We start from the raw sequence: 16170 nt of genomic DNA, 5'->3' as shown, positions 1-16170 counted from the left end.
GCAGTAAGTATGAATATGTGTGTGTACATTTTAATTTGATTAATTATGAAGTAATTTTGTGTTTACTAAACTGGAAAGGAATAGCTATTTTGTTTGGAATTCTAAAACATAAAATGGACCATTTATTCCTGCGTTGGGGTCCTTATTGGAGTTCTGTTAACTGCCTCAGACAGTTTCATTTCTTTAGCAGAATTTGAGTTTTGCTTATAGGTTCCACTTTAGCACGTTTTATTATGGGATTGAACCTTTCTTCCTTTTCATTCTTTCAGCTTCGTTGCCTCAGCTTTTGAGTTATCTGTTCTGCTTAGAGATCTTGAGTTCTTGACGTAGACTTGTCTCTGGAGAATCAGAAGAAGCAGGTTTCGTTGTGATTAATGCAGAGTGGTTGCTTTGGGGAAACTTTTTGCAATGGGAATATATCACTTGCTTGTTAAAGCAGGAAGAACATCATAATCTATATGATTTCACCTCTAGAGAACTGAAAGGACTATTAGTCAAAGCAAATTGTACTTTTCTGAATAACTCAACTGTTGAATTTTTTTTTCCAGTAATCCTTTTTGTTCCCTTTGGGATAATTATTTGCAGATACAACATTTCACAGTCCTGAATCACAGGGGAGTGTTCTTAATGCCCAAATAGTTGAGGCTTCAGCAATGTTGATACAAATATGATCTGTTCTATTTGATAGATATTAAGCTTATACTCTGATCTCATTTTTCTTTAGTTATAATGCTTCATGTTGTGATGTCTCTAGACAAAGAAGTTTGGCTCTGAGAATACTAGATTATAGTATTTGAAGAAAAACCTCTTGATCTGAAAAGAAGCTGGCTATAGTACTGCAATAAATACCACCTCACCAGTGCCTCATTAGATGACTACTTGCTGCAGAAAATATAAAACCAGATATCATTATCCCTCCTTATTCAACTCTTGTGATTGAGCCAGATTCTTACTCAGTTTCTGTTCTGGAATTTCAGTTCACTATCAAGTACCCATCCTAGTAGATAGGAGATGTTTTGCTAATGGAAAAACAATCCCTATAGAACTGTCTTACTTTATTAGAGTGTGAGGCTCAATGTTAAATGCCTCGAGATCATCAAAGATGCAAGAAATAAAGCTCTAACCTTTGGGTACTATTTAATATTTGAAATTCTGCCAGTCTTTTTTTGGATAAAATAAAATTGCCTTTTTTTTTTCACTGATACCTGCATTAAAATTGAAATTTAGTGTTTATTCTCTAGGCATCACTATCTTGTGGAAAATGTTTGCTTTGTAACTAATTGCATGTCAGTCTGAAGATGATTGTAGTAGAAGGGCTTAAGAAGAATAGCAACCTCATGACCATGGCTAATAATGGAGGACAGTGCTAGAGAGAAACGGGCTTAGTTCAAAGTCTTTTTCAGGGTGAGTTGAGCCTTTTGCAGCTACACAGTTAGGTGACCATAAGTAATTGGAAAATTGGGGTTTTTAAGGTTCCACAATTTCAGCTTACCGAATCTATTTTCCTTCACTTTTTGGCATAGAACAAAGGTATTAATTAAAATTCTCCGTTTAATAAAAAGTTGAATGATTTTTAAAGTACAGTAAAATTTTGTTTTTGGATGTTTATAACTAAAGCAAAGACAAAAATGTGTTAGAAAAATGAAAATTGGTATTCCTTTAAGAATTTTTTTTTTAAAGATTTATTTGACAGAGAGAGATCACAAATAGGCAGGCAGAGAGAGGGGGGGGGGAAGCAGGCTCCCTGCTGAGCAGAGAGCCTGATGCAGGACTCGATCCCAGGACCCTGAGATCATGACCTGAGCTGAAGGCAGAGGCTTAACCCACTGAGCCACCCAGGCGCCCCTCCTTTAAGAATTTTTTAATAGAAAGATAGACTTAAATGATGGGAAACACACCAGAATTACCCTTTCTCCTTTTCTCTTAAGTCTTCACTTTAGAAAAACAGTCTCTGGGAAGCTTAACCAAAATATTCTGTGAAAAATTGTAATTATCATATATATTTTCTAATTGATTATCTCTGACTTCACAAAACTGATATTTCCATGCAAATAGTACCTAAAGGAATTATCTACATTCTGTAGTCTCCTCTCAGCCTTCTGCTTGGCTATTTCAGATATATAACCATTATCTTAATCTAATAATGGTTTTAATTGGATTTTTGGGTCAAAGGAAACACTTAAGCTAAAGGTATGCTGACAGAATGTCATTAATGGAGACATAAGATGATTACAGTGAGTTAAAGGAAATAACTTCTATATTCAGTATAAACTCTTGGCGTTCAAAGACTTCCCAGTTATAAACTCCGCCTACCTTTTCAGCTTCACCTCTTTTCATCTCTAAAGAAATTCTATCATTCTGCCAAACTGGATACTTCCTTGAACTTAATCAGCTATCATATTTGTGATTGTAATTTGATGTCTAGAGTAAGGTGCAATTCACAAGTGAGCTCTTTGGCCAGGAATTCTCATTCCTAAGATCCCCACTTGAATTTATTACTGTCTATGCTTTCTTTGACCATGTCATCTACCCCAGTGGTTTCAGTTCCCGATCTTTGTCAAAGATTTGGTGGCCCTGATTGCCTTCCCAGTTGCAGACTCATAGTTCCTGACTTCATACAGAACATTTCCCTAAAAATGTCCTCCTGGCACCTAAAACTCCGCATACCGCGAGACAAAATTAAATGTCTTCCAAAGGCATTTCCACCCCTTTCCCAACTGGGGAATCATCTAATCAATACTCGTTCCTAAGTCCAGAAATCTACTGATATAAAATACATTGATAACGAGTCCAGGTGCCTTTATGTATTCATTCCTTTGTATTTCCAGTGATTATTTTATTTTTCTTCTTACCTCTAACCTAAAATCTTGCAGCTGATGCCTGACCTCCAACCTCTTCCCAACCCATTCTCTCCATTGCTATCAGGATTATTTTTCCAAAGTACAGATTATAGGGGCGCTTGGGTGGCTCAGTCGGTTGAGCTTCAGACTCTTGATTTCGGCTCAGGTCATGATCTCAGGGTCCTGGGATTGATTCCCCCACAATTGGGCTCACGTGCTTAGCAGGGAGTCGGTTTGAAGATTTCCCTCTCCCTCTGCCCCTCCCCCTGTTCATGCTCTCTTTCTCTAAAATAAGTAAATCTTTTTTTAAAAAATTAAGCTCTTGGGGGCGCCTGGGTGGCTCAGTGGGTTAAAGCCTCTGCCTTCGGCTCAGGTCATGATCTCAGGGTCCTGGGATCAAGCCCGGCATCGGGCTCTCTGCTTAGCAGGGAGCCTGCTCCCCCCCCCCCCCCCGCCTTTCTGCCTGCCTCTCTGCCTACCTGTGGTCTCTGTCAAATAAATAAATAAAATCTAAAAAAGAAAAAAAAATTCTTGGATAACAATTCTTGGCCCTCCACAGCTTCAGCTCCTGCCCTGCATTTTTCAGCTTCTCAGCACTTAACCCAAACCCCCAGGCACACCTAATTGCCCTCCATTTGTTTCCTGTTACTATTCTCCCTTGCCTGTGGAAATCTGACTTATCTTGCAGGGCCTAATGTGAATGCTATTTCCTAAGCAAAGGCTTGCTCCATCCCCACAGTGCCCCGTGAGCATTAACCATTTGCTCTTAACCTCCCACCCCCCATAGCAGCATTTCTGGGAGCTGTTTGTCTAGTTCTGTGCGAGTGAGTAGTCGCTGCCCAGTAGAAGGCGAGCTTTTCATAGGCAGGATGTGTCTCCCTCAGTTCTCTATTTCCTAATATTTACTCTACCCTCCATTTGCTCTTAGAGATGTTCTTATTCTTTGCTGTTTCGTATCTTTGGTATCTTAAGCAATCTCTCCTTTAACAGTTTTCTTTCCCTTTGAAATGTATTCTGAGTGAAATTTCTCTTTGTATCTGGATTAATTCCACTGTTTAAAAGGTGTTCTCCCTTTGTGGATGGAAGTTTTTGCTTGTTCATGAGAGGAAATACTCATTTCCTTGTAGAAATAACCAACTAATATGAATTAAACTAGGTTTCACATGTACCTGTGGTAGGTTATTCTGGTTTTAGCCTGATTCTAATCCCAAATATGACTCTTCCTCTTACATAACTTGTTCTTTGTAAGTAAATTATTTATGTATACTAAGGCCTTTTTACCCCACAGCTTTATTGAACACTTTATGTGCTTTTTGAATCTCCTTTTTTCCCTAAAGAGATTTCACCAGTGGAGCTTTGCATGGTATCTTTTTCCCATAGAAAAGCAAACAGGTGCTTGAAAGGTTGCACTCTATTCTGGGAGAAATCTGATTAATGTTGAAGGGCTGTGTCAGGTCAGACTCTATAACCTGCTGACAGATTATTTAGTGAGTGCCAGGATCAACTCTCAACGTTATCTCAGATTTTAATGGTTTTCTTGTGAAGGGCATTTGTAGGTGAAACCACTTTGTATTTAAAATTAATTGTGGCTCTTAGATCAGACACTGGTTAAAGAGAAATTCTTTTCTCAAGCAGGCAGTAATTTGGAAAGAATGAATGATTCATCACATGGAATTGCAAGGTTTATAATTGCATTCTGTATTTTAACACAAATTGTTGCATTTAAAATAATGGTGGGGACTAGTTGCTTGGCTGGCTCAGTTGGTGAAGCATGAGGCTCTTGATTGTGAGTTCAAGCCCCACATTGGGTGTAGAAATTACTTAAAAATTAAATCTTTAAAAAATAAAATAAATAATGGTGAGCTCTTACCCCTAATGAAAGGGGTAAAGAACCTCCTATTAAACTACCTTAAATTCTCTTAAAATTTCCAGATATCCTCAAAACTGCTTGAAAAACAGAAAAAAGTAATGCTTCTTCCTGGTAGGGTAGACCTTAGTCATTCCTTATACTTCTCTCTCCCCACCACTGCTACACCCCTGTCCAGTATGCCAGTTAGTCCTTCTGTTTCACAGGATCTCAAATCCCTGCACTCTGACTGTACTGCCACCATTTCATGACCAAGCTACTAAGATAGACTCCTGACTCGTCCCCTTTTTCTGCTCTTGCTCTCCACACAGCCAGCAGAAGAATCTTTTTTCTTTCTTATTATTATTAGTTCTGTTTAAACTTTGTGTAATGGCAAATTTCAAATATGTAGCACTTCTCATTCCACTTCAGTTCCATTCATGGCCAATCTTGTTTTATCCACTCCTCCATCACTCCTCCCCGCTATTTTGCAATAAATCCCAGGCATCGTATCATTTTTTAAAAAGATTTATTTATTTATATTTATTTATTTATTTATTTTAAAGATTTAATTTTTCTGACAGACAGAGATCACAAGTAGGCAGAGTGGCAGACAAGAGAGAGAGGAGGAAGCAGGCTCCCTGTTGAGCAGAGAACCCGATATGGGGCTCGATCCTAGGACCCCGGGACCACGACCCGAGCCGAAGGCAGAGGCTTTAACCCACTGAGCCACCCAGGCGCCCCTATTTATTTATTTTTAAAGATTTTATTTATTTATTTGGCAGAGAGATCACAAGTAGGCAGAGAGGCAGGCAGAGAGAGAGGAAGGGAAGTGGGCTCCCCACCGAGCAGAGAGAGAACCCTAGGGGCGCTCGATCCCAGGACTCTGGGATCATGACCTGAGTTGAAGGCTTTACCCCACTGAGCCACCCAGGTGCCCCTAGATTTATTTTAGAGCGAAGTGCAAGTGCCCGGTGAGGGGGTTCTTGCAAAGGGAGAGGGAGAACAAGTTTAAAACAGACTTCATGTTGAGCACAGAGTCCCACTCAGGGCTCAATTTCACGACCCTCAGATCATGACCAGAGCTGAAACCGAGAGTGGGGTGCTTAACCAACTGTGCCACCCAGGTGTCCCCAGACATCATATCATTTAATCAACTGATTTGGAACTGCCCCATAATGAAATTTTGCTTACTGGTTGGTCACAAAAGGTAGGGAAAGTTGCTGCCCCAACAGTGATGTTGTCTGTCACCTTCTTTATACTTTTTGCCAATTATGTTCTCTCATGTTTTTCAGAATATATTCTATTTCTGCTGAGAAATGCCATCACCAGAAAACATGTTTCATGTGTTCCTTTCATGTTTTTCTGGGATGCATTATATAGGCATTCTCCTACTTTTGTACCATATATGTTCTTTAAAATGTGTGTGAAAAAAATTTAATAAAATGTGTATGAAAGTTGAACATATAAAAAATGCAAATATGTATGTAGGGAGGATGTTTAATGCTCAGCAAGCCTTAAAAATTATAAAATTCCTAAATATTTTTATTATGAAATCAATACATGATCATTATAACATTAGATTTCAAACTATAGAATAGTATGAGGGAAAAAGCTAAAATCTCCCTGTTTGTCCACTGATCACTTGCAGTCTCTTATTTCTAAAACTACCATTAATACTTCTTACAGATCCTTCCAGAAAGGCTCATTTATAGTCACTTAAATCCTTAATATTACATATATATATATATATATATATATATATATGATCTTTAGTTCCCTCAGTTTTGTTTTTTTTTTTTTAAGATTTTGTTTATTTGAAAGAGAGAGAGCCTACAAGCAGGCAGAGCAGCAGGCAGAGGGAGAGGGAGGAGTAGGCTCCCCATGGAGCAGGAAGCCCGATGTGGGACTCGATCCCAGGACCCTGGGATCATGACCTGAGCCGAAGGCAGCTGCCCAACTGACTGAGCCACCCAGGAGCTCTTCCCTCAGTTTGTTAGAATTTGGTAGACAGAAATTTATTTTAATGTTGAACAATTAGTGTTTTGCAAGGAGTTGAATAGGATATAGTATGATTTTGACTTTGGTGTCTTATTGACTTTTTTTTTTTTTTTTTTTTAGATTTTATTTATTTGACAGAGATCACAAGTGGACAGAGAGGCAAGCCAGGAGTGGGGGAAGCAGGGTCCCCACTGAGCAGAGAGCCCGATGCAGGGCTCTATCCCAGGACCCTGAGATCATAACCTGAGCCGAAGGCAGAGGTCTAACCACTGAGCGACCAAGGCGCCCCTCTTACTGACTTTCTTGAACACTAGTTTCCTCTTGATGAAGGAGTCTTGTAGAGACTCTGAACTCATCAACAGCTCTAGGGACCCATGAAAATCTCTATATCATTGCTCTCCAATAGAAATATAATATGAACTACACATGTCATTTTAAATTTCCTAGTATTTGCATTAGTTAAAAATAAACAGGTAAAATTAATTTTAATCTTTAGCACATTACATCCAAAATATTTTGTACTAAGTTTTCAAAATCCAGTGTGTATTTTACTCTTTGAGGACTTCTCACTTTGAATCAGCACCATTTCAAAGGCTCAGTCGTCAAGTTTGGTAGTGGCTGTTGTATTAGACAGTACAGGCCTGTACAGAAAGAATAGTGGTTGTCTCTGAGGGAGGAGGAAAGAGGATGATGTATGTTCTTAATTTTCTTTCTTTATTTCATAGTTACTGACCAAAATTTGAAGTTAGAGTTTGCTGTTTTTGATATTCTGAATGATTGCCAGCTCTGGCTCCGTTTTATTGTCACTACTTTCAGCACATTTTTAAAAAAACAATTTTCATTCTTATAGAACAAAGATGAATAATATAAACACTTCCACACGAAGATGATAATCCTGCAATGCCACCCTGTGGTAGCTCACGTATTTATTTATCAATATATGAAAGATCAGATTCAAAGAAGAAAATGGGGAATAAGAGTATTAGTGTGTAGTTAAATTTCAACACTTTTCATTCTGAATTTCAGGGTAGATGTATGTACTAGTATGTAATAAAATGAACTGTTAAGAGGAGACAGGGATAAGAATTTGAGAAGTTGGTAAGAATATTCTTTCAATATAATTTTTGTTCTGTTTTGTTTTTAGGGGTTGCAGATGGTGTAGGAGGGTGGAGAGACTATGGAGTTGATCCATCCCAGTTCTCAGGGACTTTAATGCGGACGTGTGAACGGTTAGTAAAAGAAGGACGGTTCGTCCCAAGTAATCCCATCGGAATCCTCACCACAAGCTACTGTGAGTTGCTGCAAAATAAAGTACCTTTGCTTGGTAAGTAGATATACTGTGTTTTCCTCAGTAAAGAAGCACATCAGATGGTTAACAAAACTAAGAAAACCACTTAGCAGCCCAGCTTTTTTTCTGAAGTTCTTTACTCAGCAGAGTTTGATAGAGAAGCTATGAGCTCACCAGAATATATACTACTGCTCCGAGGGAATATAAATAGGTATGGCCATTTTGGAAAACAGTTTGGAATTATGGAATAAAGTTAAATGTAAAAAGGTGGTATGCCCTAGCAATTCCACTTCTAGGTCTACACCTTAGATTAAAGAAACTCTTTCACATCTGTGTATTAAGAGATGGGTATAAGAATGTTCATGGTAACATTGCTTATAATAGCAGAAAACTGAGAACGACCTAAAAGTCCACTTATTGTAGAAAAATGCATTTTAAAAAGGAACAGCTTGGGGTGCTAGTGGCTCAGTCAGTTAAGCATCTGTCTTCCGCTCAGTTCATGATCTTGGGGTCCTGGGATTGAGCCCTGTGTCGGGCTTCCTGTTCGGTGGAGAGTCTGCTTCTCTCCTTCTGCTCCTCCCCGCAGCTTGTGTTCTTTCTCCCTCTCTCTCAAATACAGAAAGAAAAGGAGCAACTTAAAGCTGCATTCAATACTCAGGAACATGTTGTTGAGGGAAAATAGAACATTGCAGAATACCACCTAACAGTCTGATTCCATATTTCAAATTCAAAAACATAAAAAAGTAAAACCATTTTGTTCAGGGACTCCAAAATAGGATAAAAGAAGAAAGAAAAGTAAGTGATTGTATAATTTAGGATAGTGGTTCTCTTCAGGGGTGGAAGAAAGGGAATGGGATCTGGTATGTAAAATTAAGTTGGGGAGTTCAAGTTGCAGATTGGCACCCCAGACTACTAGCAGGTAGCTGATTAGTCTGTGAAATAGCATGGCACAAAATAAATCCCCATTAATCTTGTACTAGAAAACTTCCAGGGTGCCTGGGTGGCTCAGTTGTTAAGCGTCTGCCTTCAGCTCAGGTCGTGATCCCAGAGTCCTGGGATCGAGTCCCACATCGGGCTCCTTGCTCAGCAGAAGGCCTGCTTCTCCCTCTCCCGCTCCTGTTCCCTCTCTTGCTGTCTCTATCAAATAAATAAATAAAATCTAAAAAAAAAAAAGAAAGAAAAGTTAACAAATACCTAGTGTGTGTTTATCTGATATGCTAATGGAGCATCTTTTGGCCAAGCTTCTACATTTGTTTGTTAAATGGTTTCCTGGGAACTTAACCCAACAACTTACCCAGCTTTCTGAGCAAGCTCTCAGAAGGGTGTTATTAAGTTTCTGCTAGTTGCCAGGATCTTTCTGATTACTAGAAGTAGCCTCCCCCCAAGTCACTGTCCATATTAAAAATCAACCTCTGTTACGGAGTTTTCCATATTGTAAAATTTTGCCTTCAATTTTTTTTTTTTTAAGATTTTATTTATTTATTTGACAGAGAGAGGTCACAAGTAGACAGAGAGGCAGGCAGAGAGAGAGAGAGGGAAGCAGGCTTTCCGCTGAGCAGAGAGTCCGATGCAGGACTCGATCCCAGGACCCTGAGATCATGACCTGAGCCGAAGGCAGCGGCTTAACCCACTGAGCCACCCAGGCGCCCTTTGCCTTCAATTTAAATCTTTTATAAGAAGTGGTTCTTTTCATCACGCTGCCATCTTCTGTCTTTGTGCTGTGACTAATCAGCTTGTTTTCCTTCTAACTGAAGAGAAACCTTGTCTTGAGGTTTCAATATACTGCTTTGTCTTAATCCGCTATTTTGGACATGCAATCTGGAGCTTGCCTGGCACAGTGAAACATCCTAGATTCTGTTTCTAGCACCTCTCTGTCAACTTGCCATATAACTTTGGGCAAACTACTCAACCTCTGACCCTCTTGCTTCGTTTGTTAAATGGAGAGATCTTTTTTTGTGAAAAGGAATGGCTCAAAGCTTCATGCAATACTCAGAAACATGTTGAGGGAAAGGGGACATTGCAGAATACTATCTGATAGTCTGACATCTAACAAAGAGCCTATAGATAGAGATTCCAGGTCCCAACTCCTGCCTGTTCCCGTGAGTCCTCTGCCAACATCCCCCTATCCATTTACTATGACTTAGAATAAGCATTTGGAAAACACCTGCCCTGATTTTGTACTTTGAAAGCTTCGGGGTTTTTTGCTGTGTTTCTTCCTTATCCCTCCTTCCTTTCCTGTTTACTGTCATACAGTTTGAAGATCTTAAAATAAATTTAAGGACTTCTTAGAAGTTTTCTTACACTGAATATTATAATCACTTTTCTCGTAAAAGACATGTTGAAATAATCCTTCATTACTATGTTTGACACATAGATACTTCTCTCACCTAATCTACATACATACCTCTAAGCTTTTGTAACTAAGCTCAAGCATTTTTTGGCAAAGACAGCCTACTGAATTTTACTGAACCTCAGATATCATTGCAAATAATGATAACTTTACAAGATTAGGTAATCTTTTTTTTTTTTTTTTTTTTAAGATTTTATTTATTTGACAGAGAGACAGCAAGAGAGGGAACACAAGCAGGGGAAGTGGGAGAGGAAGAAGCAGACTTCCACTGAGCAGGGAGTCTGATGCGGGGCTTGACCCCAGGACCCTGGAATCATGACCTGAGGTGAAGGCAGACACTTGAAAAACTGAGCCGCCCAGGCATCCCAATCCTTTTTCTTTTTTAATCCAGTAATTGCTAAAAAGCCTATAACACAATCCAATATAAAGGTCAAACACCTATTTCTTGAGAATTTCTAGCTGCTTTTAGATCTGGGTTGACATCACAGGCTAATTGTTAATATGTATTTCCTCAGAAACTCTTAAGTGGAGTTAAGTCTTAGGGAGCCAGCATATCTTAAGAATTTGAGGGGTCAGTGGGGCGCCTGGGTGGCTCAGTGGGTTAAGCCTCTGCCTTCGGCTTGGGTCATGATCTCAGGGTCCTGGGATCGAGCCCCGTATCAGGCTCTCTGCTCAGCGGGGAGTCTGCTTCCCCCTCTCTCTCTGCCTGCCTCTCTGCCTACTTGTGATCTCCATCTGTCAAATAAACAAATTAAAAAAAATTTTTTTTGAGGGATCAGTCCTAAAAAGGTTCTTTCTTTGCTGCACAAAATGTTTCATAGTAGTTTACAAAATTAGGGGATATATATTATTAGGATAAAAATATTTCCGTTTTAGCATGAATGATTTGTTTGGGTGCCTGTCTGGGTTTGTCGGTGGTCTGAACATGGGATGCTGTTGTTCTCAGCACTTCTTTTCTTCTTTTCCTGCTTGTTCCTCTCCAAATACATACGAATAATGAGCTCTTCTCCCAGTATTAGGTTCTCAGGGCCTGAGCCATGTGCACACATCAGTTATATGAAGAGGCAGAGGAGGAGTATACACTCCAAGCCTACATGATTCTGTAAGGCTGGGCTTGTCTTCGTTGGTGCTGCTTTGCATATTAAAGCTCTGTCACTCACAAGGACCATTTTGACTCTAACTCAGCGGGTGACAGCCACCAAGGTAGCAAAATGATAGCCTGGGTCTGTCAGTGAGTAATAATGAGTCAACACGAGTCCTTCCTGCCCCAGGATTTTCAAGGCTCTACTACTCATCTGTCATTTTTCCTTCTCAGATTAATCCCATCAGCTTTCAGAAGATCTTTTGTGGGGGCGCCTGGGTGGCTCAGTGGGTTAAAGCCTCTGCCTTCGGCTCAGGTCATGATCCCAGGGTCCTGGGATCGAGCCCCACATCGGGGCTCTCTGCTCAGCAGGGAGCCTGCTTCCTCCTGTCTCTCTGCCTGCTTCTCTGCCCACTTGTGACCTCTGTCTGTCAAATAAATAAATAAAAATTAAAAAAAAAAACAAAACTTTAAAAAAAAAAAAAAAAAAAAAAAAAAAAAAGAAGATCTTTTGTGTGGTGATTCTATTGAAGTGTGCACTGAGTTAAGGAGGAAGGGTAATTGGTGATTGTAACTGTACCATAAGCTGTGCAGTAGGTTATCTGGCAGAACTGCCAGTTAGTTACAGCGCCTTTTTCCTCTGATTTTTTTTTTTAAAGATTTTATTTATTTAACAGAGAGAGATCACAAGTAGGCAAAGAGGGAGACAGAGAGAGGGAGGAGGAAGCAGGCTCCCCGCCCAGCAGGGAGCGCAACGCTGGGACTCGATCCCAAGACCCTGAGATATGACCTGAGCGGAAGGCAAAGGCTCAACCCAGTGAGCCACCCGGGCAGCCCTCCTCTGATGTTTGATGGGTGGAGACTAGATAGCTTAGCGTTAGGGCGTCAGGTTAGATAACAAGGAAATGGAATTTCTGAACATTATGATGAGATAAATGCTTAAATTTCAGGTTTTTTATATTATGTTATACATTTTCATCATGGAAGAATATCAGAAATTAAATTATCCATAATCCCACCCAGAAAACTATTATTATTTTAGTGATTATGCGCCCTGATTTTTTTCTATGTATGTTTGTGTGTAGAATAATGGTAATAGGAATTGTGAATATACTGTGTGCTTACAGCAGCCCCATGGGGTAGGTTCTTTTGCTTTTATTTCCTATTTTGTTAGGAAAAAACTGTGGCATAGAGAGAATAAGTGACTTTCCCACAGTCACACAGCTAGAAAACAATGGGACCCTGGGATTTAGCACAGCTGGCTCCACAGCCTTTTTCTTTTGTTTTGCTTTTAACCGTCATCTTAACAGTTTAGCTTTTTGGCCTACTATTGGTTTATTTTTTAATTACATTAATTTCACTTTTTTTGATGTATAATTTAAGTTTGATAACATTTTTTATTGAAGGAGACTTAAATACTTAAAAACTTAAATACTAGCTTGAAATCTACTTGTTTCACTTATCTTTCATTTTCTTTTTTTTCTTTTTTTTAAAGATTTTATTTATTTATCCGACAGAGAGAAATCACAAGTAGGCAGAGAGGCAGGCAGAGAGAGAGGAGGAAGCAGGCTCCCCGCTGAGCAGAAAGCCCGATGCGGGGCTCGAACCCAGGACCTGGGATCATGACCTGAGCCGAAGGCAGCGGCTTAACCCACTGAGCCACCCAGGCGCCCCATTATCTTTCATTTTCAAATATATTTCTCTAATAATCTTAGTGGCCACCAAATAGCTAACACTTACTATGTGATATAAGTGTTTGATATGATTTAACTAATTTTATCCTCACAACACTAAGAGGTAGTTATGATCTCCCTATTTTGTAAATGAGGAAACAGGTCCAAAGAGGTTAAGTAATTTGCCCAGGTCACACAGTTAGTAAGTAACAGGCCAGCATTCAGAGGCAGGGAGGCTGACTGCAGAGGTCTGTACTCCTAAGTATTTATTATATGACAATGTGTAGCTTTCTACTATATGGATGTACTGTAATTTATTTAGCTGATTCCTTAATTTTAGGAGTGAGGTTGTTTCTAGTTCTTGATCTTTTGATCTTAAACAATGTTTCTGTACTTATTTTGTTTACATCTCTAGTTGTTTCTTAGGAATTGCTAAATCAAAGGGTAAGCACATTTTTTAAGGTTATGTTGCCCTTTAGAAAGTTGTGTAGTGGGGCGCCTGGGTGGCCCAGTGATTTAAGCCTCTGCCTTCAGCTCAGGTCATGATCCCAGGGTCCTGGGATTGAGCCCCGCATTGGGCTCTCTGCTCAGCAGGGAGCCTGCTTCACCCACTCTCTCTGCCAGCCTCTCTGTCTACTTGTGATCTCTCTCTCTGTGTCTCTGTGTCAAATAAATAAATAAAATCTTAAAAAAAAAGAAAAGAAAAAAAGTTGTGTAGTTTTACTATGTTGTCACCATGGAATAAGAATGACCATGTTCCCTGCATTCTTGCCAATACCATGCGGTATCTTTTTTTGAATCTTGTTAAACTAATGGGCAAAATGGCTACTAGTTCGATGATGATTTTTTCATATATTTACAGATTGTTTACATTTACTTTGTAGTGAACTGTTTATTTTTCTATTTTGCCTTTTTTTTTCTCTGTAGGTATAGGTTTAAATTTTAGTACTTGAAAGTAGTGTTACAGGTTGTGTACATCAGCTTTTCAGTCTCAGGAAGGTCACGTGAGTTGTGGGCTGCAAAGGTACACAGAAGCTTTTTGCTCTCTGCGTGGAATGTGGTCTCTTCCCTCTGAACATTAATAGTCTCTGTAAATTGAACAGGATGATTGCACAGGCTACCTGGGAAAATTGGTTTTGTCAATAGTGACTCAGTCTCCAGTGAAGGTTCTTCATGACCTCAACAGATGGAAATCTGGTTAAAAATTGTAGTTATGTGCCCTGTCTTAAATTTTAGTGAATTTCATGGAGAAGGCTTCCTGCCAATGACTAATGAGAAATGTCAGGAAAACATAACATTCTTATTCTGGCATTTAAGTATTAAAACTTAATATCTCAACAACATGCTTTTGAGCATTTGGCATAGATTATAGTACTACTGAAATGAAATAGTGTGATTAAATACCAGCCATTTTTATTGTTTTCTATCTCTGCAAACGGAAGAATTCAGATTTCAGGGGCCTGCTTCCTATATGTAATATAAATCCCTTTTTCTTTCCCCATCATGTTGACCCTGATCAGTTTACTATTGCTAGTTGTTAGAGGTACCAGCATGAATAAGATAAGCAAAGGAGATTCCGATGTGGCTTTTTGAAGTGATGGGATAAAAAATGTGGATGCAAAGATAGTCTTGGAAGAAAAAATAAATGGGAGATCATTTTTGGTTCTAGGTAGCAGTACAGCCTGCATCGTGGTGCTGGACAGAACTAGCCACCGCTTACACACAGCAAACCTGGGTGATTCAGGCTTTCTGGTTGTCAGGGGTGGTGAGGTTGTGCACCGATCAGATGAGCAGCAGCATTACTTCAACACTCCATTCCAGCTCTCAATTGCACCACCTGAAGCCGAAGGAGTCGTCCTGAGTGACAGGTAATCTCCCCTCTTGGCCATTATGAGTGAGCGGGGCATGGCTGCTCCTCCTCCTGTCCCCTTTAACTACAGTAAAGATAGGCATTTTCAGTTGTCATAGGTCCAAAGAGAATATTCTTATCAAAAGGACCTCTTAGTTTGACTTCAGAAGATATTTTGCTGGCTCTTGCAGCCAAGTTCAATTCAAATACCCAATAATTTGACAAGACTGAAAACACTCTTCAAGCTTATAGAATATCAGTTTTTCATACCAAGACCAACATGGTACATATGGTTATAGTTGTTAAATTGTGCTGCAGAAATGAGTCATTATCCATGCATGCCACCGCCTGTACAAGATTTTGCATATGTTAGGGAAAAGTTCAAACAGACATCTGCTTTATTTATCAGAATAACTTCTTGATTCTCGGGGCCTTCTATTATATGCATCAAACAGAACTTTTAAATTGTCAAGACCTTTCCAAGACAATAACTACTTTTTTTTAATCAACTTTTACAGTTTATTTTTTCTAAGATGAAAATACAGAGTGAGGCTAAGCAGTTTCAGATTCCTCTGCCTGTAACAATTTTATAGGACCTGGCACAAACAGTGCTGGTGATTCATAAGTGTCGTTAAATGCGTAATGAACCTTTTGTAAAAATAGAAGTAGTCTTGCAAGTGTCTATTGTCTCTACTTAATAGTTCTCATTAAGCCAGATCTTGAGTACAAACTAAGATAAAATGATTATTACTGCCATTTTTAAACTGAAATAAGTATATTATATAATTAGTTATTCAGGATTGTCCATCTAAAGTCTATTGCTGACTCTTAGCTAGAGGGAAGCATTTTTTACTGTCAGATTAGGTATGTTACCATAATTGGAACAATATTTCATTATAGGCCCTTCTCCAGTTGGCCGTAATATATATCTATCCATATTAGCTACACTGGAGTGAGGAGAAAGCAAAACCCCAAGGGCTTGGTAGATAGCAAGCTCAGCTAACAGTTGTAGAGAGCAGTGTTTTAATTTTCTTTTATTTGATTCTTGTTTTGGCGTCTAACTGCTAGAGCTGCTCTGCCATATCTCACACCCTATCTTTGGGACTGTGTGGTTAGGGCAGCACTCTGCCTGGCCTGCCAGCGAGGTAGAGGTTGCTTCCCCTGGAGCCCACAGACAGTTTGCTAGCATGTGACTTCAGCTCGTGTTTCAGTGCAGTCAAAAGTTTCCAACGGCACAGTATG

At 39.4% G+C, this 16170-nt stretch overlaps 1 protein-coding gene across 1 annotated transcript in view; it reads left to right on the top strand.

The window, feature by feature from the left end:
* Positions 1-16170, top strand: part of PPTC7 (protein phosphatase targeting COQ7) — a 40868-nt gene that overhangs the window by 15952 nt on the left and 8746 nt on the right. Inside the window, exons 2-3 of the mRNA XM_047697539.1 lie at positions 7832-8011; positions 14749-14947. Of these exons, the coding sequence (XP_047553495.1) occupies positions 7832-8011; positions 14749-14947 (379 nt within the window). The remainder of the gene's footprint in view (positions 1-7831; positions 8012-14748; positions 14948-16170) is intronic.

This window comes from Lutra lutra, chromosome 12, assembly GCF_902655055.1.
Source record: "Lutra lutra chromosome 12, mLutLut1.2, whole genome shotgun sequence".
NCBI lineage: Eukaryota > Metazoa > Chordata > Mammalia > Carnivora > Mustelidae > Lutra > Lutra lutra.
This window is presented reverse-complemented; position numbering and strand designations above follow the sequence as displayed.